We start from the raw sequence: 23,878 nt of genomic DNA, 5'->3' as shown, positions 1-23,878 counted from the left end.
CTCCTCAGTTCTCGGTGACCGGAGACTTCTGCTGTTGCCTGGGTGGTAGGAATTGCAGCAACCTGGTAGGAAATCTTTTTTGGAATACCATCATGCCTAAACCTGGGGCCCCTAAGCCTTCCAAGGCTTCCTCTCAGGCTCCACTGGAGTCATGTAAAATATGCCTTAGGCCTTTTTCTGTCACTGGTTCCTGTGACTCATGCCCTGCTCCCGGACAGGATCAGCCTCCTTCTCTTGCTCAGCCCGGTCCTCCCTCTGCCCCTGCGGATCCAGCGGTACCCGCCTGGGCCTCCGCCATGTCTAATGCGGCAGCTGATCTGGCCTTAGTTGCCAAGGCAGCCATGTCCTTCATGGAGCGCATGGCGGCTACTACTCCAGTGGCATCCACCACTCCATCCCCTCTCAGCGACTCTCACAGAGGGCGTCTGACTTCTAAAAGGCAGCGTGAGCGGCAGCATTCCTCCTCGGATGACTCCGCTTCTCCCCCTCGCCTTGAGGCATGCCCGGTTGACTCTCCCCCTCGCAGGGAGCGCAAATCCGATGGGGAATTGTCCGGATCGGACGAAGTCACGGAGCGGGAACCCCTGCCTAAGCTTTCCACCATGGTAACCGAGTTGGTGGCAGCTGTCCGTGACACTTTTAATATACAAGGGGATTCTCCTCCCTCCACTAGTCGGGAGTTCTCCCTTTTTCCACCCAAGAAACAGGAGTCCGCCGTGTTCCCTATTCACGAGGAATTCACTGCGGTCCTATCAAAAGCTTGGGATCGACCTAATCAAAAATTTTCGGCCACCAAGCGTATGGATACGCTTTATCCTTTTCCAGCTGACACAGTGGAAAAGTGGACTTCTTCCCCTAAGGTAGATCCTCCGGTGGCCAGGTTAGCCAAGAACACGGCCCTTCCCGTCCTAGACGGTTCCTCTCTGCAGGATGCGGTGGACAGACGTTTGGATTCACTTTCCAAGTCCATCTTCTCGCTGGCGGGCGCTTCCCTGCGACCGGCCTTTGCGTCGGCTTGGGTCGCCAGAGCCCTTACAACGTGGTTGCAGCGCCACCACCAGGATCTGTCAGAGCAGGACGCCTCTGCAGATACTCTGGATTTTATCATCCAGATGTCTCAAGCGTCTAAATATCTCTGTGAGGCTTCAATGGACATCGGCTCCCTCTTTGCCCGTATTTCGGCCCTCTCTGTCATTCAGCGCAGGGAGGTCTGGCTGAAGGTGTGGGATGCTGATGCCTCATCCAAGCGATCCCTCGCTAACCTTCCCTTTGAAGGGTCCAGGCTCTTTGGGGCTCAACTAGATGAATTCATTTCTGCCGCAACAGGGGGCAAGAGCACTCATCTACCCCAGCCCAGGACCAAGCGTCCCTTTCGGTCTCGGCCTTCAGGTTTCCGGGGCCAGTCCTTTCGTCGCTTCTCCACTGCCAGGACGCCGTCATCCTCATCGGCAGGGGGGTCCCAGGACTCCCGCAAGAAGCCTTTCTTCAAGCCCCAGCCTTCTTGGCGGCCTCGGGCGCAGTCAGCCCGTCCTCCTGCTCCCAAGCAACCCTCCGCATGAAGGGGTGCCCCCACCCCTCGTGGTGGGGGGCCGTCTGCTCTCCTTTCAACAGGTCTGGAGGGCTCACGTTCAGGACGCCTGGGCTCTGGAAGTGGTGACGTCCGGCTACAAGTTGGAGTTCGCGTCCAGCCCGCCGGAACGTTTTTTCCCTTCTCGCGTTCCGGGGGATCCAGCCAGGGCCTCGGACCTCTTTTTTGCGGTCTCCTCTCTTCTGGACCGTGGTGTCATTTCCCCCGTTCCCCCAGAAGAGCAAGGGACAGGTTTTTACTCAAACCTGTTCGTTGTTCCAAAGAAAGAGGGGTCAGTGCGTCCAATCTTGGATCTAAAACTTCTCAACAAGTTTCTACGGGTGCGGAAGTTTCGCATGGAGTCCCTTCGCTCCGTTATTGCTTCTCTGCTTCCAGGAGAATTTCTCGCGTCTGTGGACATTCAAGACGCCTACTTGCACGTCCCTATTGCAGAGTCCCACCATCGCTTTCTGCGCTTTGCCATAGGGGGGCGTCATTACCAGTTCGTCGCCCTACCTTTTGGGTTGGCAACCGCCCCTCGAGTTTTTACGAAGATTCTGGCGCCTCTCATGGCGCTTCTTCGCACCAGGGGCATCTCTTTGTTACCATACCTAGACGACATCTTGATAAAAGCTCCGTCTCTTCCACAGGCCGAGGACAGCATCCGAATCACGGTTCAATCCCTGGAACGGTTCGGATGGCTGATCAATCTCCCCAAGTCCTCTCTGCACCCCTCCCAGAGACTTTCGTTCCTGGGGATGATCTTGGACACCTCGATTTCTCGGGTGTTTCTTCCAGATTCCAAGGCTTCCCAGATTCGTCTGGCAATGGTGCTCCTTCTACGCTCTCCACGTCCCACCATTCGGGAGTGCATGCGGGTGCTGGGCCTTATGGTCTCCTCTTTCGAGGCGATTCCGTACGCCCAATTTCACACTCGTCCGCTACAACAGATGATCCTTGCCCTCTGGAACAAGAACCCTCGGGGTCTAGACACTCCTGTTCGTCTGTCCCGGCAAGTTCGAGCGTCTCTCCCTTGGTGGCAGTCTCCCCTGAACCTATCGTCAGGAAAGTCCTTCCTTCCGTTCTCCTGGACGATAGTCACCACCGACGCCAGCCTCATCGGTTGGGGAGGTGTTCTCCGGAACCTCACAGTTCAGGGTGTCTGGTCGACGGAGGAATCCCGTCTCCCGATAAACGTTTTGGAATTGAGGGCGATTTTCCACTCCCTCTCCCATTGGACTCCTCTCCTGGCGACTCGCCCGGTGCGGGTTCAGTCGGACAATGCCACGGCTGTGGCTTATGTCAACCATCAGGGCGGGACTCGCAGTCGGGCAGTAATGCGGGAAGTAGCGAGGATCCTCTTATGGGCGGAGTCTCATGTTCCAGTATTGTCGGCAGTGTACATCCCGGGAGTCGACAATTGGACGGCGGATTTTCTGAGTCGCACCAAGGTGGATCCGGGAGAGTGGTCTCTCCATCCGGAGGTGTTCGAGGACATCTGCCACCGATGGGGCCGTCCGGACGTAGATTTGATGGCTTCCCGGCTCAACCACAAGGTGCCGGTGTATCTTGCCCGCGCTCGAGACCCACGGGCGGACGGGGTGGACGCGCTGGTATTTCCATGGCAGCGGTTCAGCTTCCTTTACGTCTTCCCTCCGATTCCTCTGTTGCCGAAGGTGCTGCGCAAGATCGAGGCGGAGGGGATACCAACCATTCTCGTCGCTCCGGATTGGCCTCGTCGCGCCTGGTTCTCCAGCGTCGCTCGTATGTTGGCGGACGTCCCGTGGCCTCTGCCCGACAGAGAGGATCTCTTGTCTCAGGGGCCGCTCTTCCACCAGAATTCACGGCAGCTGCGTTTAACGGCGTGGCTGTTGAGACCGCCATCCTGAGGAAGAGAGGCTTCTCTGATGCGGTGGTAAGAACCATGATCAGGGCTCGAAAGCCGGCTTCTTCACGAATCTATTATCGCACCTGGAAGGCCTTCCTGGTGTTTTGTGAGAAATCGGGCTACTCGCCCCTACGTTTCTCTGTCCCAGTGGTGCTGTCTTTTCTCCAGTCCGGCCTCGACATGGGTCTGTCGCTCAGTTCTTTAAAGGGTCAGGTTTCTGCTTTGGCTATCTTTTTTCAGAGGTCCATTGCCTTTTTGAGACCTGTAAAAACCTTCCTGCAGGGGGTGGCGCATTCGGTTCCTCCGTATGTGCCTCCCTTGCCCCCCTGGGATCTCAACTTGGTTCTGCGCGCCCTTCAGGCGGCGCCTTTTGAACCTCTGAGGGAGATCTCTCTGGTTTTACTCACCTGGAAGGTAGTTTTTCTGGTGGCCATAACCTCCATCAGGCGAGTTTCGGAGCTGGCCGCACTTTCCTGCCGGGAACCTTTTCTGGTCTTTCACCAGGATAAGGTGGTGCTCAGGCCGGTGCCTTCTTTTTTGCCCAAGGTGGTTTCTCCCTTCCACCTTAACGAGGATCTTGTCCTGCCCTCTTTTTGTCCTTCTCCGGTGAACCCCAAGGAATGTGCTCTCCACTCCCTGGACGTCGTCAGGGCCCTGAAGGTGTACCTGGGGGCTACCGCTTCCTTCCGGCGTTCAGACTCTCTCTTTGTGATTCCTGAAGGGTCCCGTAAGGGCCTGGCGGCTTCCAAGGTCACCGTGGCGCGGTGGATCCGTTCCGCTATTGCTGCGGCATATCGCGCTCGCGGCCACGTTCCGCCGTCGCGGATTACCGCTCACTCCACAAGGGCAGTGGGTGCTTCCTGGGCTAGACGCAATCGCGCATCCGTTTCCCAGTTGTGTAAGGCGGCCACTTGGTCGTCCTTACATACTTTCACAAAGTTTTATCAGTTACACTCTCTGGCCTCGGCTGATGCTGCTCTTGGGCGCAGGGTATTGCAGGCTGTGGTTCCGGTTTGACTACTGGACGTTTATTCCTGGCGGTGTTGGATTTGTTCTTTTTTCCCACCCCATGGACTGCTTTGGGACGTCCCATGGTCTGTGTCCCCCAATGGAATGAACGAGAAAAGGAGATTTTTGTGAAACTCACCTGTAAAATCTTTTTCTCGTAATTTCCATTGGGGGACACAGCTCCCGCCCCCTTTTTTTTTGGTTTACGCCTTAGGGTGTGCTGTGTGATGGTTTCCATAATGTTTTGTTTCCGTTCTCCTTCTCCTACTGCTTTTGCAACGACTGAAGTTCTCCTGGAGGTGCCTGGGGGTATAGCCCGAGGAGGAGGAGCTTCTTTTTTTGCATAGTGTCCCTCCTAGTAATATCTCTAAGCTATACCCATGGTCTGTGTCCCCCAATGGAAATTACGAGAAAAAGATTTTACAGGTGAGTTTCACAAAAATCTCCTTTTTCTGCTATGTTTCTGCTATGTGTGACAGTACTCTTAAATGGGTTGTGCAAGAATGAGGGGAAATTTTGCAACCCTCCCCCCACCCCCACCACTTGGGCAGACCTGTAAAGAGAAGCTTACTTACCTGCTTCCAAGCGCTGGCTCCCTGCTCCTTCTCTTGACCAGCTCCCTCGCTGAAACATTGCCGCAGCCAATCACTGGTCGCGGCAGAGACCAGTTCCCCTTGCGTCATGTGACCACTTGTGATGAAGTAAGGATTGCTGGTCACCGCCGCAGCCAGGGATCGGCCGTAGTGATGTCAAACCGGTTGTTGACAGCGAGGGAGCCCAGTGGAGTATCAGGCCAGTGGAGTATCAGGCCAGAAAAGGAGCGAGGAGTCGGCGTCGGGGAGCACGTGAGTAATCTTTCCTTTACAGGTCTAACCAAGGGGGTGGGGGAGGTTTGCCGAAACTCACCCCCCCCCCCCCATTCTTGAACAACCCCTTTAAAGCAATATTAGGAAAGAACAGTCACTTGATATTGAGGGTGAATATTGAACCCTGACATCCTTTCTCTTGTGTAAGATGCTGGCAGTAGTACATGAGCTCAGTAATAATAATTAACCAATTAAAGGTGTTGTCGCACGCCAGGGATTTTCCACAGCAGAAAACTGTGTGTGGGAAAACCTGCAGTGGTTAGGGCTCTTTCACACGAGCGGATCCCGTGCGTGGAATCCACTGCGTGAAAGAGAGCCAAGCCCCATTCCGGACAGCAGAGACATGGAGCAATAACATGATTGATAATGCTGCGTGCCTCTCTGTGATCTTTTTACTACAAAATCACGGTGACAACTTTATTTCACTGTGATTTTGTTAAAAAAAAGATCACAGAGAGGCAGGGAGCATTATCATTCATGTTATTGCTCCGTGTCCCTGCTATCCAGTGCGGCGCTTGGCTCTCGTTCACGCAGCGGATTACCCACATGGCATCCGCTCGCGTGAAAGAGCCCTTACAGCGGCAGCAAAGAGGATGAGATTTTAAGTGGATGCGATTTAAAAATATATTATCCATGTGCTGCGGAGAGTGTCAGCACTGGAATCCACACACAACTTACCGTTCGGTGCAGATTTTAAACCCACAGCATGTCCATTTATGTTGCAGATATCTACTGCAGATCTCATCCTTTGCCATGCAAATCCACAGGTTTCTCCAGTTAAATGCACTGCAAAATCGGCATGGTTTGGTGCAGATTTGATATCCTGCAGATTTTTGTTGTTGTGGCAAATCCACGGTGCATGGTGCCATTCTGCTTATTCCCAATAGCATAGCCCAGGCATGCTCAACCTGCGGCCCTCCAGCTGTTGCAAAAATACAATTCCCATCATTCCCGGACAGCCTACAGCAGGGCATGGTGGGAGTTGTAGTTTTACAACAGCTGGAGGGCTGCAGGTTGAGCATCGCCTGGCATAGCCTATAGCATGTTGTTGTTGTTTTTTTTTAAAGAAAATGTTCTTCATATATTAACCTGTCTTTTCAAATTCTGACGAGCAAAACATATTTTCCTCTTTTGCCGAAATCCTTTACCCTAAGGTCTTGCTCTGCTGCGTGCAATCCCCTTTCCTGCTCCCCATTGCCGGAGTCTGTCAGCAGCATTGTGACTTTGAGTTGCGCAGGAGAAAAGCCACCACTCAGCTTGGCTGGAGTAAAATCACCTTACCCCATCCTGACATCCGTGCTCAATCTCATCTGCAGCATCACCAACATACACAAGGGACTGGTCAGCAAGGTGAGCAGGACATGACTGGAAATGCGTTGGTCTGCATAGGAGCTGCAGATACAACATTGTAGGTTATTTTAGATCAAGACAATTTGCAAAGTTGCTTTACATTTTGTTTTTGATGCATTTGGAGGAATAAAAAAAATGTATTGGGTATCCGACAGAATTCTTAAACTATTTGTGGTGGCCTTTATTCTCTGGTACGAACAGTCATTGCCACAGTCCCTTCAGAGAATACATCCTATTCCAAATGGTGGTTGCATTGGTCCGCTCCAATACCCCTGATCATTCCTGCTTCAGAAGGGAAAGATAGTGAAAATGTATAATATAATGTATAAAGTGGCTCTATGTTATAGGTTTAATGTACAGATGTTAAATAACCTATGGGAGATACTGGCTCTTGGTAAGGAGACCAGCTGTGTATGTGGACTTAGTGCCCCTACTCCATAGGAAAATAATATGCAAATAGATATCTACCAGAGTATCTGAACCACCTCACTCAACCAGTCAGAATCCCACTCCGTAATGATGAGGGAGGGAAAATGGATATATGGCTTGGCTGTTTTCCCTTAAAGTGGTTGTGTCATCTGGGAAATTGATGGCATATCACTAGGATATGCCATCAAAGTCAAATAGGTGCAGGTCCCACCATTGAGACCTGAGACCCACACCTATCTCCAGAATGGGCACCCGAAAGTGAAGGAGAGCACAACACGCAGGCCCGGCCATCACTCCATTCACTTCTGTGGGACTGCCGGAGATAGCCGAGCCATAGAAATGAATAGAGGGCGGCTGCGCACGTTTGTCCTTTTCTGGAGATAGGTGTGGGAGCCACAACTATCCGACATTGGTGGCATATCCTAGCGATATAAAGGCAAACAAGGACTACAAGTATCGGCACACTGCTTTGTGCAAGAAACATAACCTAAACTCTGGAAACATAACTGTAAATGCATTACTGCTATACTTACTATATGAAAATTAGAAGCTCTTTACCCACATTTTTGATCAAATTGTGTCGAGCACACCTACCAGCAGCAAGGTGGCTTCTAGCAGATGGGACCTACACTTACAGGTTTACCTCTCTTGGGTATTTGTCCTACAAAATTCAGGGCAATGTAGGATCCAGCTATGTTATACCCTGATTAGAAGCACTGTCTGTTGGAAGCCACCTTGACGTTGGTAGGTGGACCCAACACTATTTATATCACAAATATGCACAAACCGCTTCTAATTTTCATATAGTAAGTATAGCAGTAATGCAATCTACTTTTATTCATGTTTTCAGTATTTGCATGTGTCTTTGTGCATAAAGTAGTGTGCTGCTACTTGTAGTTCTTCTTTGCTTTTGCATTGCAGCCATGGTAGCGTGTACCTGAACTTTCTTTATACATAGTTTGGAAGTGCTGGTCTAAAGCCTCATTCACATGTCAGTGTTTGGTCAGTGATTTCCATCAGTAATTGTGAGCCAAAACCAGGATTGTAGCCTCCACAGACATGAGGTATAAGGGAAAGATCTGCACCTGTTCTGTGTTTAGAGCCACAGCTGGTTTGGGCTCAAAATCACTGATGGAAATCACTGACCGAACACTGACGTGTGAATGAGGCTTAACTTTCTTTTGCATATCCTAGCGATATACCACCAGTGTCTAAGATGAGACAACCAGAGGTCGCAATAACGCCTGTACAAGTGTCATAGATGCCTGTTCAGGCCATTTTACTCCCTGGAAAAAGACTCATGCGTATTTTTACGCATGGTCTTTTTCTAGTCAGGTGCACTGTATCAGAAGCTGCCAGGTGCGGCACACATGAAGCCCCTCTCCAGAGAACCCCGCCCCTCACAGACATCTCTCTCACCAGGAGCAGCTCCAGAGTCTGGAATAAACACTGCATTGTGGTTACAGGACCTGTGGTGATGTCACAGTCATGTGATCAGCCATGTGTGTGGGAGGAGTTAGGGGAAGACAGGCTCCGTGTAGGACTGTGCTGGGGGAGAATGCAGAGGTACTTTATGTATGGACGATGTGTATAAAGCAGGGCTATGTCAGTGTAACCAGTCTAGTTTTCTGTGTGTAATGTGCACACAGTAGTTCTATCTGTGTAATGGACATGTAGCAGAGCTGTGTGTGCAATGTGCATATAGTAAACTATCTGTGTAATGGGCATGTGGTAGAGCAGTGTATGTAATATGTATTGTGTGCAATGTGCATATAGTAAACTATCTGTGTAATGGGCATGTGGTAGAGCAGTGTATGTAATATGTATGGCAGCGTCAGGTGGGCGCCGTGTATGGCAGCGTCAGGTGGGCGCCGTGTATGGCAGCGTCAGGTGGGCGCTGTGTATGGCAGCGTCAGGTGGGCGCCGTGTATGGCAGCGTCAGGTGGGCGCCGTTTCTGGCAGCGTCAGGTGAGCGCCATGTATGGCAGCGTCAGGTGGGCGCCGTGTATGGCAGCGTCAGGTGAGCGCCATGTATGGCAGCGTCAGGTGGGCGCCGTGTCTGGCAGCGTCAGGTGGGCGCCCTGTATGGCAGCAGTGGTCTTATGTTTAGTGTATGATGTTGGATAAATGTAAAATTGTCTAAGTTTATTTCTGCATGGGAGACTAGCAATGGTTCCCTGCAGAAATATCAGCCTCATAGCGTTATATGGGCCTATGCATTATATATGTGAATTACCGCAAAGTTCGTACTCCTCCTCGGCTAAAAATACTCCTCAAAATTGTTAAGAGGAGTGATGTCATCGGCGCAGGCGCACTGAGGGAGTTCTGAGGAGACGAGCCTCCTCATCTCAGAGCGCCTGCGCCGAATGAACACAGGCGCGCGATTTTTGAAATACTGACAGGGCCGGCCGGAGGAGGAGATCCCGGCTGGCCCTGTCAATCAACACGGCGAGGGGGCGGTTTTCTGCTGCGGCTACCAGCAAGTAGACGCCCTACTTGCTGGTAGAGACCGGATTTACATATTATAAAACTTCGTTTTCTAAAGAAACGGCCGCATGAAAGTAAGTGATAAGATTATATTCTCCTATATCGCGCTATATGGAATGTAACTATCCAAAAAAAAAATAATGAGTTTTGTGGGGTGACAGAAGCCCTTTAATACAAATCCATATGCAAATGAGCAGTTAAGTGCCCCAAGGGTGGGCCTAAGCCATTCTGTGCACCCTTTCTCCTCCAGCAGTCTCTGCCCGCTCCTTCCTCTCTATCCTGATTGACAGGACCAGGTGAGATGACTATATAGTTACCTGATCCCCTTGTCCTCCATGAATGGAGCAGTAGTGTGCAACTGTGCATGTTGGTCCTCCATTCACTTCTATGGGACTGAAGGCAGAGCAGTCTCTGTCAGTTCCATAAAGGTGAATGGAGCTCTGGACCAACATAGGCGTTACTGCTTCATTCAGAGAGGGGACTTAGGAACCCCTAGTCTTTAGGATCGCTCCGACCAAAGCATTACGGTATTTATCGCCTATTCTATGGAGAGGTGATAAATACCTTTCAAGGGATAGCCCTATTATCCTGTGTGTCTCACACGTGCTAGAATAATTAGCGTTCTGGCCTCCCATGGACACGTGCTGCACAGGAGCCTTCATGCGGTGTATAATGGGGATGTGAAAGCCGTGCGGGACACATCTGAGGACGGTGTGATTGGCGCATGTGAATGGATGTGAATAACTCTTTTGCTGCACTCATGTACAAGATTTAAAGGGGTTGTCCGGGATTGGGGCATTGTTGTAATAGTACTAGAGTGACATACATAATACATACATACATGTCCTACCTTTGCCACATATTTCTGAAGCCCCGTTTTCATATAGGAAATTATTTTTTCTTATACTCGGTGACGTACCGGGTCTCTTGCAGGCGAGCTGAAGCCTCTTCTTCCGGCTGCTCAGGGAGCCCGGTGACGTCACCGGCACTGATGGGTGGGCTTTAGCGCTGCTCTAGCCAGTAAAACGGCTAGGGCAGAGCTAAAGCCCGCCCATCAGAGCTGATGACGTCACCGAACACACTGCCTCCGCCCGGCAGTGTGTTATTGTAAACAAAAGAGCCTTTGCCCTGCGCAATTTAGCGCAGGGCAAGGGAGCGCATCTGAGCATGAACTGCTCCGATGCTCAAGTCAGGGGGGCTGCCTGGGTGAAAATGGAGGTTTGTCTGGGTTCAGAGCAGATTTATGAAGGAGCGCAGTACTGCACTGTACTGTAATAATACCGTATGTACTCACACTGGTTATATTTGCTTTTTTGGGCAGTTCTCTTTTATCCTTCAATACAAAGGACTTGAAAAATACCTACTGAAGATAAGTGAATGCCCGACTCCACCAGTGACTCCATCCTCCAGCTGGCTCCTTCGACACGAGTACCACTTTCAGTACTTTGCATTGTCTCTGCTATATAAAGTGGTTAGTACTTCTGTCATTTGATTTTCTCACATTTATTATGCCACAAGTTTACATCTTCCTGATCTGTTTTATGTCGGTGTATTTTTAGCACTTCCTTTTATGGATTCCTGCTTTTTATTGTTGTTTTTTTCTAGAAATTGGGAACAGATTGTAATAACTTTTTATTTCCTCCATTTCCCTTTCTAATAGGCGGCCATGTATCCAGAACATTCCCAGCATGCATCTCTATGTCATTCTGTCTCCATTACCTTACTGAGTCGACTCTTGCCTGGCAGCGAGCATCTGGCCCATAAGATTATTTCTTCCTTTACGTTCAATCCGACTTTTTTGCCGTAAGTTCTCGCTATGACGCGGCTTATCAAAATGACTAATTATTGTATGTGAATTCTTGACTGGTTATTTTATCATTGGATGTAGTCAGTGACTTGGCTGATTGTTATTTTGATGTTTATGACGGTTTTATACTAATTACCTAATATGCTTGGATTAGCAGATCGGTGTGGGTCCCACCTCTGGGACCTGCTCCTATCTCCAGAACGAGGCACACAAAGTGAAGGGAGAGCACACTGCAAGTTTTCGGCAGCCCTTCAGTTACCACTATGGGAATTCCAAAAATAGCTAAACGCTGGTCCGAGGTCCGTGGTCTGAATTTTTAGGTCAAGTATACGACTTGTTCTATCTTTTTGCATAACGGACATATGGATGCAGAAAACACATGGATCACCTCTGTGCTTTCCTCCTCCATATGTCCGTTCTGCAAAAAGATATCTCTGCAAAATGCGGACCACAGACCCATTAAAGTCAATGGGTCTGGAAACAAATGCGGACTGCAACCGTATTTTGCAGATTTGCGGACCGCAGAGTGGTAACAGTCATGTGCATGAGGCACAAGCCCACCAGCTTAATAGGTAACTCAATATACCTACGTTTTCTAAAAAGCGTATTGTGTTGCCTCCAAGTTTGTTCCTCAGATTTAGGCTCTGTTTACGAGCTTCTTTTGGCATATCCACCAGGGAAATCTTGCAGAGTATGCACCCAGTATAAAGCCCGAACATACTCCACGGTATACCATATATAAACCCTATGGATCACTGAACATTGTGTGAACACAACCTTAAAGGAATACTGTCATTGCAAAATGTGCATGAATTTATAGTGGAAACCAATATTTCTCGCCCATATTCATTGGGGGACACAGAGACCGTGGGTATAGCTATGTCCTCTAGGAGGCGTTGACACTAGTAAAAGCTGTTAGCTCCTCCCCTGGCAGCTATACCCCCTCCAGCCTGGAGAGAGAGCTTCAGTTTTTTCTAGTGTCAATAGGAGGCAAGACCTCCCTGCTCTGCGGGGAATCTCCTGAAGACTTTTTATTTTAGACTCCTGCCACTCCGGTGCCAGCTGCTGAGGAGGTGACCCTGCTGGAGAAGGTGACCCTATGGGCCCACTTAGGGAGGGTGAAGAGAAGAGGAGGAACATGAGGTGAGTACACGGGATTAGGTAAGTATATCCCTCTTCCCCCTCCATAGTTTCCTAGGGTGGGCACCAAAAAACAGACACGCGGCTTTATTGTAGAACTAGAGTTTTTTCTGCCGCAGGATATGGGGCGGACTTGCTGCTTTCATAGGGCTTCACTAGGTTCTGCCAGGAAACAGTGGAATGGCTTCCAGCCAAGTACCAACAGCAGTCAGGATCTGAGGGTGCCCTCAGATTTTAAGTTGGCCACACTTTTTTCTAGCACCAGGACCCCCTCTCACTCCCCCTATAGGCTGTCGGTTCGTGGCCACTTAAGGGGTTAATTATATCCTCGTGGGCGCTGCTTACTCAGTCTGCCACGGTCAAACACTGTGATGTCCCCGACTGGTCCCGCAGCTGCCACTATCCACCCTTTTGGGAGCCGAAGCGCCACTCCGGAAGGGTTAACACCCGTATGATGTGGCCACCTCAAGGACTTACAGCCCGCAATCCTCCAGTCCGGGGTAACGTCCCCCGGCAGGCGACCGCAAGCGGAACTTCCGCTCTCTGTTTACGGTCCCTCTGCGTCCCGGCCGACTGACAGCTCCGGTCGGCCGTGCGCGACAACTTAGGCCCGGCTGCAGCTTCATCCGGGGAGGCCCCCCCCCCCAAACCCCCCCTTATATGCGGTCCACTCGTCTGGGCACTTAGGGGGTTAATCACATCTCTGTACAGGGGGTGGGGGTGCGCTGTGGCGTAAATCCTTCCCGCCTCACTTCTCCACGAGCTGCTAGGCCCCGCCACCGGTCCTCAAGACAGTTTTAACCCCTTCTGGTCAGCCACCTCTGAAGCCGGCCTTTCTGCCCACCTGACGCTGGGCATCCTTGTTTCATAAAAAAATAGAGCGAGAAAAATCATACGCGCCCCCCCCCCATATCACCGCAGGACCACCCTGTCTGTGTGGTACCAGGCTGGGCCTGTGTCCTATATCGGACTAAGGAGGACCTCTCATAGTTCCCAATTCGCCCTCCTGGGTTGTCGGTTTACATTCCTCCACCTGCGCAGATCCAGGGAAGGACAGCTGATATATTCCCAATCCACCCTCTGGTCGTGTGATTGATAGTTCTCCAGCGCACTCCAGTACAGGACCTCTGGATTCCCACCTGCATGATCCAATGGAGAACCTCCGGAAGTTCCCAGAAAAGAAGATACTGAATTTAAAGTCCCCATTATCACCTAATACAACCAAAAGGAGTTTATTCTCAAAAAAATTGTGAAACGCCACTGGGAGATCCTAAAACAAGATAAAATTATAGAGGATAAACTACCCCAAAACCCATGTTTCATATTTAAGAAAGCACAAAATCTGGGAAATTTAATAGTCCCTTCTATTAAAGCTAATTTCAAAGAATCAAAATCTTAAACAGTCCGGAATACTAAGTCTGGTTTCTTCCTTTGCAAAGTATGCAAGGCATGCCATCTTGTAAAACAAAATGAACCATTAAAAACAATAGAAACTGCACACAACATTTATAGACTAGAGAATCACCTTACGTGCCACACTGGGGGCGTTATCTATTTCATAAAGTGCCCGTGTGCAAAGTTATATGTAGGTAGAACCAAAAGAACGCTATTAACTAGAATAGGGGAACATATTAGAAATATAAATAAAAAGTTTAAGGGCCATCCGCTCTCACGCCACTACAAAAAACCTGACCCTAGAGAGGGGACTTCATTAAATTAATGTCAAGAAATGAAACAAAGTGGATCTATAACTTAAATAGCCTTGCACCACAAGGGCTTGACCAAGAGATTGAACTATTCGCATTCTCATAAACACAAATATAAACATAAAAAAGGCAACAAAAATAAAAAAAGGGGTAGAAGCCAATTTTCCCCACTTTAGGGGAATAAAAAATTCCTTCCCGACTCCAATCAGGCAATCAGAATAACTCCCTGGATCAACGACCCCTCTCTAGTAGCTATAGCCTGTAATATTATTACACTCCAGAAATACATCCAGGCCCCTCTTGAACTCTTTTAGTGAACTCACCATCACCACCTCCTCAGGCAGAGAGTTCCATAGTCTCACTGCTCTTACCGTAAAGAATCCTCTTCTATGTTTGTGTACAAACCTTCTTTCCTCCAGACGCAGAGGATGTCCCCTCGTCACAGTCCTGGGGATAAATAGATGATGGGAGAGATCTCTGTACTGACCTCTGATATATTTATACATAGTAATTAGATCTCCCCTCAGTCATCTTTTTTCTAACGTGAATAACCCTAATTTTGATAATCTTTCAGGGTACTGTAGTTGCCCCATTCCAGTTATTACTTTAGTTGCCCTCCTCTGGACCCTCTCCAGCTCTGCTATGTCGGCCTTGTTCACAGGAGCCCAGAACTGTACACAGTACTCCATGTGTGGTCTGACTAGCGATTTGTAAAGTGCTAGGACTATGTTCTTATCACGGGCATCTATGCCCCTTTTGATGCAACCCATTAGTTGTTTATCTTTTTCTTTCTCAGATAATTAAAAAAACTTAACACATCTTATTACATAAAATGCCTCTTTCTCCACTTATCAGACTAATCTTCATCTCTTCATGCCTCCAACACTGATCATTCACTCTTAATTTCTTGCTAAAATCTGTGTTGAGAAAGCTGGTTTGAGACAAATTTTCAGCATTCCTGATGGCTCAGGTTCTAGCTTCTGGCCATAGAAGTCTATGGAGAGGGGAAGGGTAGGAAGGAGAAGCAACAGAGACACAAACACATAGAGATGCTGCTGCAGCTAGTAAGTGTTTTACTGCCTCACCCCAGTGTTTGATTCACAGCTACACTGTTCAGTTCTTCTGTGTAATGTACTCCATGCTTCTTCTGCTGTGATGTGCGCTGTGTATGGGTTATGACAAAGTGATGAAAAAACTAGAATTTTGTACTTACTGTAAAATCTGTTTCTCTTCCGGTCATTGGGGGACACAGGCTTGACCTTGGGTATAGTTATTGCCACTAGGAGGCGACACTAAGCACAAAAGTGTGAGCTCCTCCCTCCAGCTATACCCTTCCTACAGGGACTAAGCTAAAACAGTTTGTGCAAAAGCAGTAGGAGAAGCAAAAGGAAAAACGGGAAAACCAAACAATGTACAAACCCAGAATCACACAGGCTATGACGAGGCCCGCAGCAAGAGAAAATGGTTGGGGGCTGTGTCCCCCAATGAACGGAAAAGAAACAGATTTTACGGTAAGTACAAATCTAGTTTTCTCATCCGTATCATTGGGAGACACAGGCTTGACCTTGGGACGTTACAGAGCAGTCCAAGGGGTGGGCCATAACGAAGAAGCCCTCCGGCCAATCGGAGAACCGCGGTCTGCAATACTCTACGCCCCAGAGAAGCGACAGATGCAAAATTGTGTATTCTGTAAAACTTGGAAAAGGTGTGTAAAGACTACTAGGTAGCTGCCTTGCACACCTAAAGGGCCGAAGCCCCATGATGTACTGCCCAAGAGGCCCCCACTGCCCGAGCAGAATGAGCAGTAACCCGGAAGGGCAGAGCCCGGTCACTGATGCGGTACGCTTCCACAGTGGCCAAACGAATCCATTGGGACATTGAAACTTTGGACGCAGCCAGCCCTCCTCTCGGTCCCTCTGGAATGACGAATAGACAATCCGTCCGTCGGAAAGAGGACGTCTGAGACAGATGCGAATGGACGAACCAGAGTGTGGAGCGACTGTTCATGAGGAGGAGGCGGCGCAGAACAAAAGGAAGGAAGAATGATCTCTTCATTGAGATGGAATGCCGACATGACCTTTGGGAGGAAGGACTAGACAGGGCAAAGGACCACTTTGTCCTGGTGGAGAATAAGGGAGGGAGACCGACAGGAAAGAGCCGCTAGCTCTGACACCTGACACTATGGATAGAAGTGATCACCAAAAAGGCCACCTTGTAGGACAGAAAGCGAAGGGACACCTGCTGCAAAGGCTCAAACGGAGAGGACTGGAGAGCGCTGAGCACCAGATTAAGGTTCCATGGATTCAATGGAGGACGGTAAGGGGGCGCAGCGTGTGCCACCCCCTCTGGGAAGATCTGAACCGCAGAAAGCAAAGCCAGGTTTCGTTGAAATAGAATGGAAAGGGACAAAACTTGCCCTTTGAGGGAACTGATAGGCAGCCCCAAGTCAATGCCCGATTGCTGGGTGGACAAGAGTCGAGGCAATGAGAACCGAATTGGAGACAACTGGTGGAGTTCACACCAACTAAAGTAAAACTTCTAGGTCCGGTGATAGATCCGGGAGGACAATGGTTTCCTAGCCCGAATCATGGTCTGTACAACAGCATCCGAGAAACCCTGAGTCCTTAGTATGGCGGCTTCAACAGCCATGCCATTAAATGTAGCGACCCTAAATTCGGGTGGAAGATCAGTCCCTGCGACAAGAGGTCCTCCCGAAGGGGAAGATGCCAGAGTTCGTGGGCGAGGAGGGAGACTAGGGATGCGTGCGATAATCTGCGTGACCAGTCCAGGGCCACGAGAATGACGGGCAGACCTTCGGACCGCCACAGAGGTCTCTACCTTGCGGTTGAAGCGGGAGGCCATGAGATCCACATCCGGCTGACCCAATCACTAGCAGATTGGGAGAAAGACCTGTGGATGCAGAGCCAATGCGTCGGGATCGAGTCTCTCTCGGCTGAGAAAGTCTGCGATCCAGTTGTCGAGGCCCGGGATATGAACTGCCGACAGAGCTGGAACATGGCTCTCCGCCCAGGAGAGGATGAGCGCTGCTTCCGACATGGCTGCAGGGCTCCGGGTGCCACCCTGGTGGTTTAGATATGCGACTGCCGTGGAGTTGTCTGGTTGAACCCGAACTGGATACCCCCAGAGACGGTCTGTCCAATGAACCAGAGAGAGACGAATCGCCCGCAATTCCAGAATATTGATCGGAAGTTGACGTTCCTCACAGGACCTGGAGCCCTGGACTGAGAGATTGTCCAGAACTCTCCCCCAGCCCTGGAGACTTGCATCCATCGTCAACCCTATCCCAAAGCAGGGGATGGAAGGAGCGGCCCAACATCAGCATCGGAGACATGAACCACCACTGAAGGTCTCGGCGCGTTGGGGCAGGAAGACTGATGAGTCGATCCAGGGAGGCTGGGGAACGGTCCCAAATGGTCAGAATGCACAGCTGAAGAGCCCTGGAATGGAACTGAGCATAGGGCACTGCTTTGAAGGAAGAGACCATGTGGCCCAGAGCCCTCATGCACTGGCGAATGGGAAGAGGCCTCAACAAAGGGAGGATCTGATGACGGAGAGCAAAGAGTTTGTCCGGGGGCAAGAAAATCTTGGCCCGATCGGTGTCGAACAGCATACCTAGAAAGGTAGCCGAGATGGATGAAGAGCTGACTTTGATAGGTTCAGAACCCATCTGTAGCATTCCAGGGTGTCCCGGACGATGCGCAGGCTGTCCGCCATTGCCTGGAATGACGGACCCTTGATCAGGATATCGTCCTAGTACGGAACCGCCACTATCCCCCTGGCATGAAGCAGAGCCATGACTGAGGCCAGAATCTTGGTAAAGACTCTGGGAGCTGTGGCAAGAACGAACGGGAGGGCCACAAACTGGTAATGAAAAGGTCCCTCTGCGAACCGAAGATATTTCTGGTGACCGACACAGATGGGAATATGAAGGTAGGTGTCCTTGATGTCTATCAAGGACAGGTATTCCCCCGGGTCCATGGATGCAATGACCGAAAGCAGGGACTTCATCCGGAGGCGGCGGAGCCAAAGGAATTGGTTGAGGGCTTTGAGGTCTAGGATGGGATGGACCGTAGAAAAAGAAAAAGAGGTCTGCGCTTTTTAGATCTGTTGAAGCACGTCCTGCTCTGCGGCAAATGGGTGCTTTTTCCCCCTGTAGCATCAAAGATAATCTTATCCAGACGCTTGCTGAAAAGTCTGCTACCTGCAAAGGGGAGGGACGTCAAGGCCTGTTTTCAAAGCATTGTCCGCTGCCCAGCAAGATAGCCATAGTACGGCGAATAGCCACTAAAAGGGCCGAAGAGCGGGCCAAAAGCCTGGCCGCGTTCAGAGAGGCCTCACAGATGTAAGAGCTGGCAGGGGAAAGTTGCACTGCAATATCCGAAAGTTCCTCCGTGGAGTCCCCAGACACGAGGCCCTGACGTAGCTTGTTTGCCCACTTGGTCATAGCCTTACTAACACTTGTCGAGGCAAAAAACAAGCGCAGGGCAGTGCCAACTGCTTCAAAAGAAGATTTGGCAAAGGATTCCAATTTCTTATCACTCGGGTCAGAGAAGGAAGCCCCATCTGCCATAGGCAAGGTGGTATTCTTAGCCAGACGGGATACCGGAGGGTCAACAATAGGAGAGGAGGACCACCTCTTTGTCAAATCCTCTGGAAAGGGATGTAAGACGTCTAAGCGTTTCAGTAAAGCAAAACGCCTGTCGGGGAAGTTGCATTCCTTGGAAAGGGAGGAATCAAACTCCGGGTGGTTGGGGAACATCTTTGGCGAGCAACGGGATCGCCTGAAGGAAAATCCAGAACCGGCAGAGGAGGGCGCAGGGTCCTCAACCTGTAAGGTTTCTATAACCGCGATGAGATTGTCTACCATAGCGGACAGTTTGGAAGACTGGTCCTCCGGTAAGACAAAGTCAGCGTCTGACAACTTTTCCTCAGAACACGCTTCGGAGTAAGACTCCCTGGGGGGGTGGCGGGGAGGTGGGTGAAACGGGGGACGCATACGCCCTTTGAGGAGAGGGTGGTCTGGCCCGTTTTGCAGGACGGCCGCGCAGGGGGCAGCAGAGGGGGTCTCCAGAGTCTGACTGCAGACCTGCATGTTACCGTGAAGACGCCGGTTTGCCGGCGAAACATGTCGGGAAGCAGGGTGTGCGTTTGCATGTGTTTTTAGATTCAGTAGTAAGCAGCCAGCATTAGAGAAAGCATGTGTATATAAATTGAGTTAAACTGAAACAAAATGTAGTCAGTCAGAGCACGCACTGACTGATTCAAGCTACATTGTTACAAGTAGCGAAGTGCTGCTGTGGAAAACTAACAGCAACACGATCTATACTTCAGGTTAAATAACCTAATTAGGCTATCTGCTTAAAACCTACTGATATTTTTTTTAAATAATAAGTCTCACAGTTTATTAGTTTGATATTTAATGGAATAATAAAAGTGAAGTTTTAAACTAATAGCACATGAAAATAGATGACCAAATGGTAATAGACACTAGTAATGTAAACGTCATACATGTGCTAATAGATCCTATTTAATTTTGTGTTAGTCAATTTACAAGCGGCCCCGGCGGTGGAGAATAGCGGAACTCCGCATGAAGCAGGTGGTGGGCGGGCAGGTGAAGTGGGGGTTAGGGCCCAGAAAGAAGCTTGGAAAGTACAGAGGGCTTCCCTTTACCCCACCCCCAATCTCACAGGATAGCTGACATGCAGAAGCTGTTAACTCTTTCCCCGCCTGGGGGGGACAGGCTTCCTGGGGACCATCCTAGCAAGTAACCTGAGGGGGGCTTGGAGCCAGAAATACTTACCCGTCCGGCGTCTTCTGCTCCCTGGTTCCAGCCGGATCACCACCTGCGGTGTGCGGCCCCTTGGGGAGATGTTACGGTCAGTGTGGGGGAAAACTCCACACTGAACACAGGAGGGATGGGGAACAGTGACTGGGCCTGGAAACTAGGGAAGGAACAGGTCACCTCCTAAACAACCCTAATCCGGGCCCTAACTACCTATCAATATGAATAGACCTTGAAGGTAGGAATATTCATATGCTGGATACCTAGTCCCTTATATCCCTATAAGGCCCTGGAATAAGGTTAGGACCAGAAACAACCCATTCCTCCCCAGATGGACGAATGGAAGTCTCTGTCTCAGGCCCAGATACAAACAACAGGGAATATAACAAACACAATACAATAATAAAAGACAAGACTTAGCTTAAAGTAGAAAACTGGCAACTCCAGAAGCACCACAGAGTACAACCGACCAGCTAGTTAGAAGGCAGGAAGAAAATCTATAAACCGCACCTCCAAGAGTGAGAAGCGGCTACTTATGGGGAAGGTAAATTACCAACAAGCAACACCTGAAGCAAGGGGTGTGGCATTCACCAAAACACAGACGCAATAAGATCCACAAGGAACTTGTCAATTTAACCCATGTGTTGCCAGTCTCTCTGATCTTCTGGTACCTGCCACGGGAACGTCCGTGACAGGAGGGCCGCTACACCGGAAACAGAGGGGACTTGTCGTGGGCGGCCGTGGAGACTTGAAGGTTGGTGGGATACAGAGGCTTTAAGAACCTCTGGTTCTCCGGGAGGGAGTAGAGGGTTTGGAGACCCCCTGGTCTCCTGTCTCCTGCGTGGGAGTGCAGGCAGCTAGGACTGCCTGTAATCCTGCTGGAAGAAAGGAAAAAAGAAAAAGAGCAGACCTGCAAAGCAGGGAGGTCTGCCTCCTACGGACACTAAGCTAAAACTGTATATTGTTTAGTTGGGCACTCCTAATACCTAAACCCAATTATCGATCCACTATAATAGTACATATAATATATTAAAGGGGTTTTCTCATCTCAGACAATGGGGGCATATCGCTAGGATATGCCCCCATTGTCTTATAGGTGCGGGTCCCTCCCGCTGGGAGGAGAACGGAGCCTCGAAAGTGAAGGAGAGTGCACTATGGGGCTGCCGAAAATAGCTGAGCGCTGGCTCGGCTATTGCCGTCTGCCCCATAGAAATGAATGGGAGCATAGGCTGCGCATGCGCGGCACGCTCCCATTCACTTCTATGGGAGAGGCGGGGTTTAGCGCTTGGTGTTGGACGGACCCCTGGAAATCTGGGGTCCTCCAGCCACAGCGCTCCCCGCTCCGTTCTCGATATAGGTGCGGGTCCCAGCGGTGGGACCCGCACCTATCAGACAATGGGGGCATATCCTAGCGATATGCCCCCATTGTCTAAGATGGGAATACCCCTTTAATTAAAAAATATGAAAAATAAAAATTTATAAAAACTGTATACAGTATAAAAATTTAATTGAAATACTCCAAAAGTGTTTGGGATAGAATAGAAAAATCTTCTGGTAAGAACGAGTCAATATGGTGACTGTCTAATATACGACGTTCCGATACATTCCTAAAATACTGTGACCAGCGGTATAACTTCTAATATGCAATCAATATTAACAGTGATAATAACACCAGAATTACACTCTTGTCCGCAGCTAATGTCAAACATAGATACACAATTGTGGTTAATGGCAATAGAGTTCCATATGCTGCCGGTAAAGTTGTCAATGGTCACAGCATTAGGACTTGTCACAACAGTGGCGTTAGGACTTGCTATACAGTTGTAAGAAAAAGTATGTGAACCCTTTAGAATGATATGGATTTCTGCACAAATTGGTCATAAAATGTGATCTGATCTTCATCTAAGTCACAACAATAGACAATCACAGTCTGCTTAAACTAATAACACACAAAGAATTAAATGTTACCATGTTTTTATTGAACACACCATGTAAACATTCACAGTGCAGGTGGAAAAAGTATGTGAACCCCTAGACTAATGACCTCTCCAAGAGCTAATTGGAGTGAGGTGTCAGCCAACTGGAGTCTAATCAATGAGATGAGATTGGAGGTGTTGGTTACAGCTGCCCTGCCCTATAAAAAACACACCAGTTCTGGGTTTGCTTTTCACAAGAAGCATTGCCTGATGTGAATGATGCCTCGCACAAAAGAGCTCTCAGAAGACCTACGATTGAGAATTTTTGATTTATAACCCTTTCCAGCTTTATACAAAAGTATCTCCAAAAGCCTTGCTGTTCATCAGTCCACGGTAAGACAAATTGTCTATAAATGGAGAAAGTTCAGCACTGCTGCTACTCTCCCTAGGAGTGGCCGTCCTGTAAAGATGACTGCAAGAGCACAGCGCAGACTGCTCAATGAGGTGAAGAAGAATCCTAGTGTGTCAGCTAAAGACTTACAAAAGTCTCTGGCATATGCTAACATCCCTGTTAGCGAATCTACGATATGTAAAACACTAAACAAGAATGGATGTAATAATGGATGAGGATACCACAGAGGAAGCCACTGCTGTCCAATAAAAAAACATTGCTGCACGTTTACAGTTTGCACAAGAGCACCTGGATGTTCCACAGCAGTACTGGCAAAATATTCTGTGGACAGATGAAACCAAAGTTGAGTTGTTTGGAAGAAAAACACAACATCCCAACTGGGAAGTATGGTGGTGGGGGCATCATGGTTTGGGGCTGCTTTGCTGCATCAGGGCCTGGACGGATTGCTATCATCGAAGGAAAAATGAATTCCCAAGTTTATCAAGACATTTTGCAGGAGAACAAAGGGCTTCTGTCACCCCCAAAACTCATTTTTCATTTAAGGGCATATTAAAATCCTTATTGGACGACTATCCCCTATATAGGGCTCTTACCTTGTTCTGTGGCTTCGTTTCATTAAAATCGAGCTTTTAAAATATGCAACGACTTCACTACCAGTAAGTAGGGCGTCTACTTGCTGGTAGCCGCCGCATCTTCCTTTTAAAAAACGCCCCCTCCTCCAGTTGATTGACAGGGCCAGCGAGCACTCTCCACCTCCGGCTGGCCCTGTCAGAATTTCAAATCCCGCGCCTGCGCCTTACGTGTCTTCATTCGGCGCAGGCGCTCTGTGAGAAGGACGCTCGCTTCTTCAGTGCGCCTGCGCCGATTACGTATTCTCTTTCGGGTTTAGAGGTGACGTCCTCGGCGCAGGCGCACTAAGGGAGTGCTGAGGAAGCGAGCATCCTTCTCTCAGAGCGCCTGCGCCGAATGAAGACAGGTAAGGCGCAGGAGCGGGATTTGAAATGCTGACAGGGCCAGCCGGAGGAGGAGAGCGCTCGCTGGCCCTGTCAATCAACTGGAGGAGGGGGCGTTTTTTTAAAAGGAGGATGCGGCGGCTACCAGCAAGTAGATGCCCTACTTGCTGGTAGTGAAGTCATTTGCATATTTTAAAAGCTAAATTTTTAATGAAACAAAGCCACAGAACAAGGTAAGAGCCCTATATAGGGAATAGTCGTACAATAAGGATTTTAATATGCCCAAAAATGAAAAATTTGTTTTGGGGGGTGACAGAAGGCCTTTAAGGCCATCTGTCCACCAGCTGAAGCTCAATCGAAGAGGGGTTTTGCAACAGGACAATGACCCAAAGCATAGAAGTAAATCAACAACAGAATGGCTTAAACAGAAGAAAATACGCCTGAGTCCTGACCTCAACCCGATTTGAGCTGCTGTGGCATGACCTCAAGAAAGCGATTCACACCAGACATCCCAAGAATATTGCTGAACTGAAACAGTTCTGTAAG

General features: G+C 49.4%; 1 protein-coding gene across 3 annotated transcripts in view; it reads left to right on the top strand.

The window, feature by feature from the left end:
- The window catches only part of RPAP1 (RNA polymerase II associated protein 1), a 97,627-nt gene that overhangs the window by 62,456 nt on the left and 11,293 nt on the right, over positions 1-23,878 (top strand). For all 3 annotated transcript variants that reach the window (XM_040411723.1, XM_040411722.1, XM_040411724.1), the window contains exons 19-21: positions 6,484-6,679; positions 10,917-11,066; positions 11,256-11,398. In XM_040411723.1, coding sequence (XP_040267657.1) covers positions 6,484-6,679; positions 10,917-11,066; positions 11,256-11,398 — 489 coding nt within the window. The remainder of the gene's footprint in view (positions 1-6,483; positions 6,680-10,916; positions 11,067-11,255; positions 11,399-23,878) is intronic.

This window comes from Bufo bufo, chromosome 11 (genome assembly GCF_905171765.1).
Source record: "Bufo bufo chromosome 11, aBufBuf1.1, whole genome shotgun sequence".
In the NCBI taxonomy this organism is placed as follows: Eukaryota; Metazoa; Chordata; class Amphibia; order Anura; family Bufonidae; genus Bufo; species Bufo bufo.
Note: the sequence above shows the minus strand (reverse complement) of the source record. Positions and strands in the feature narration are given on the sequence as shown.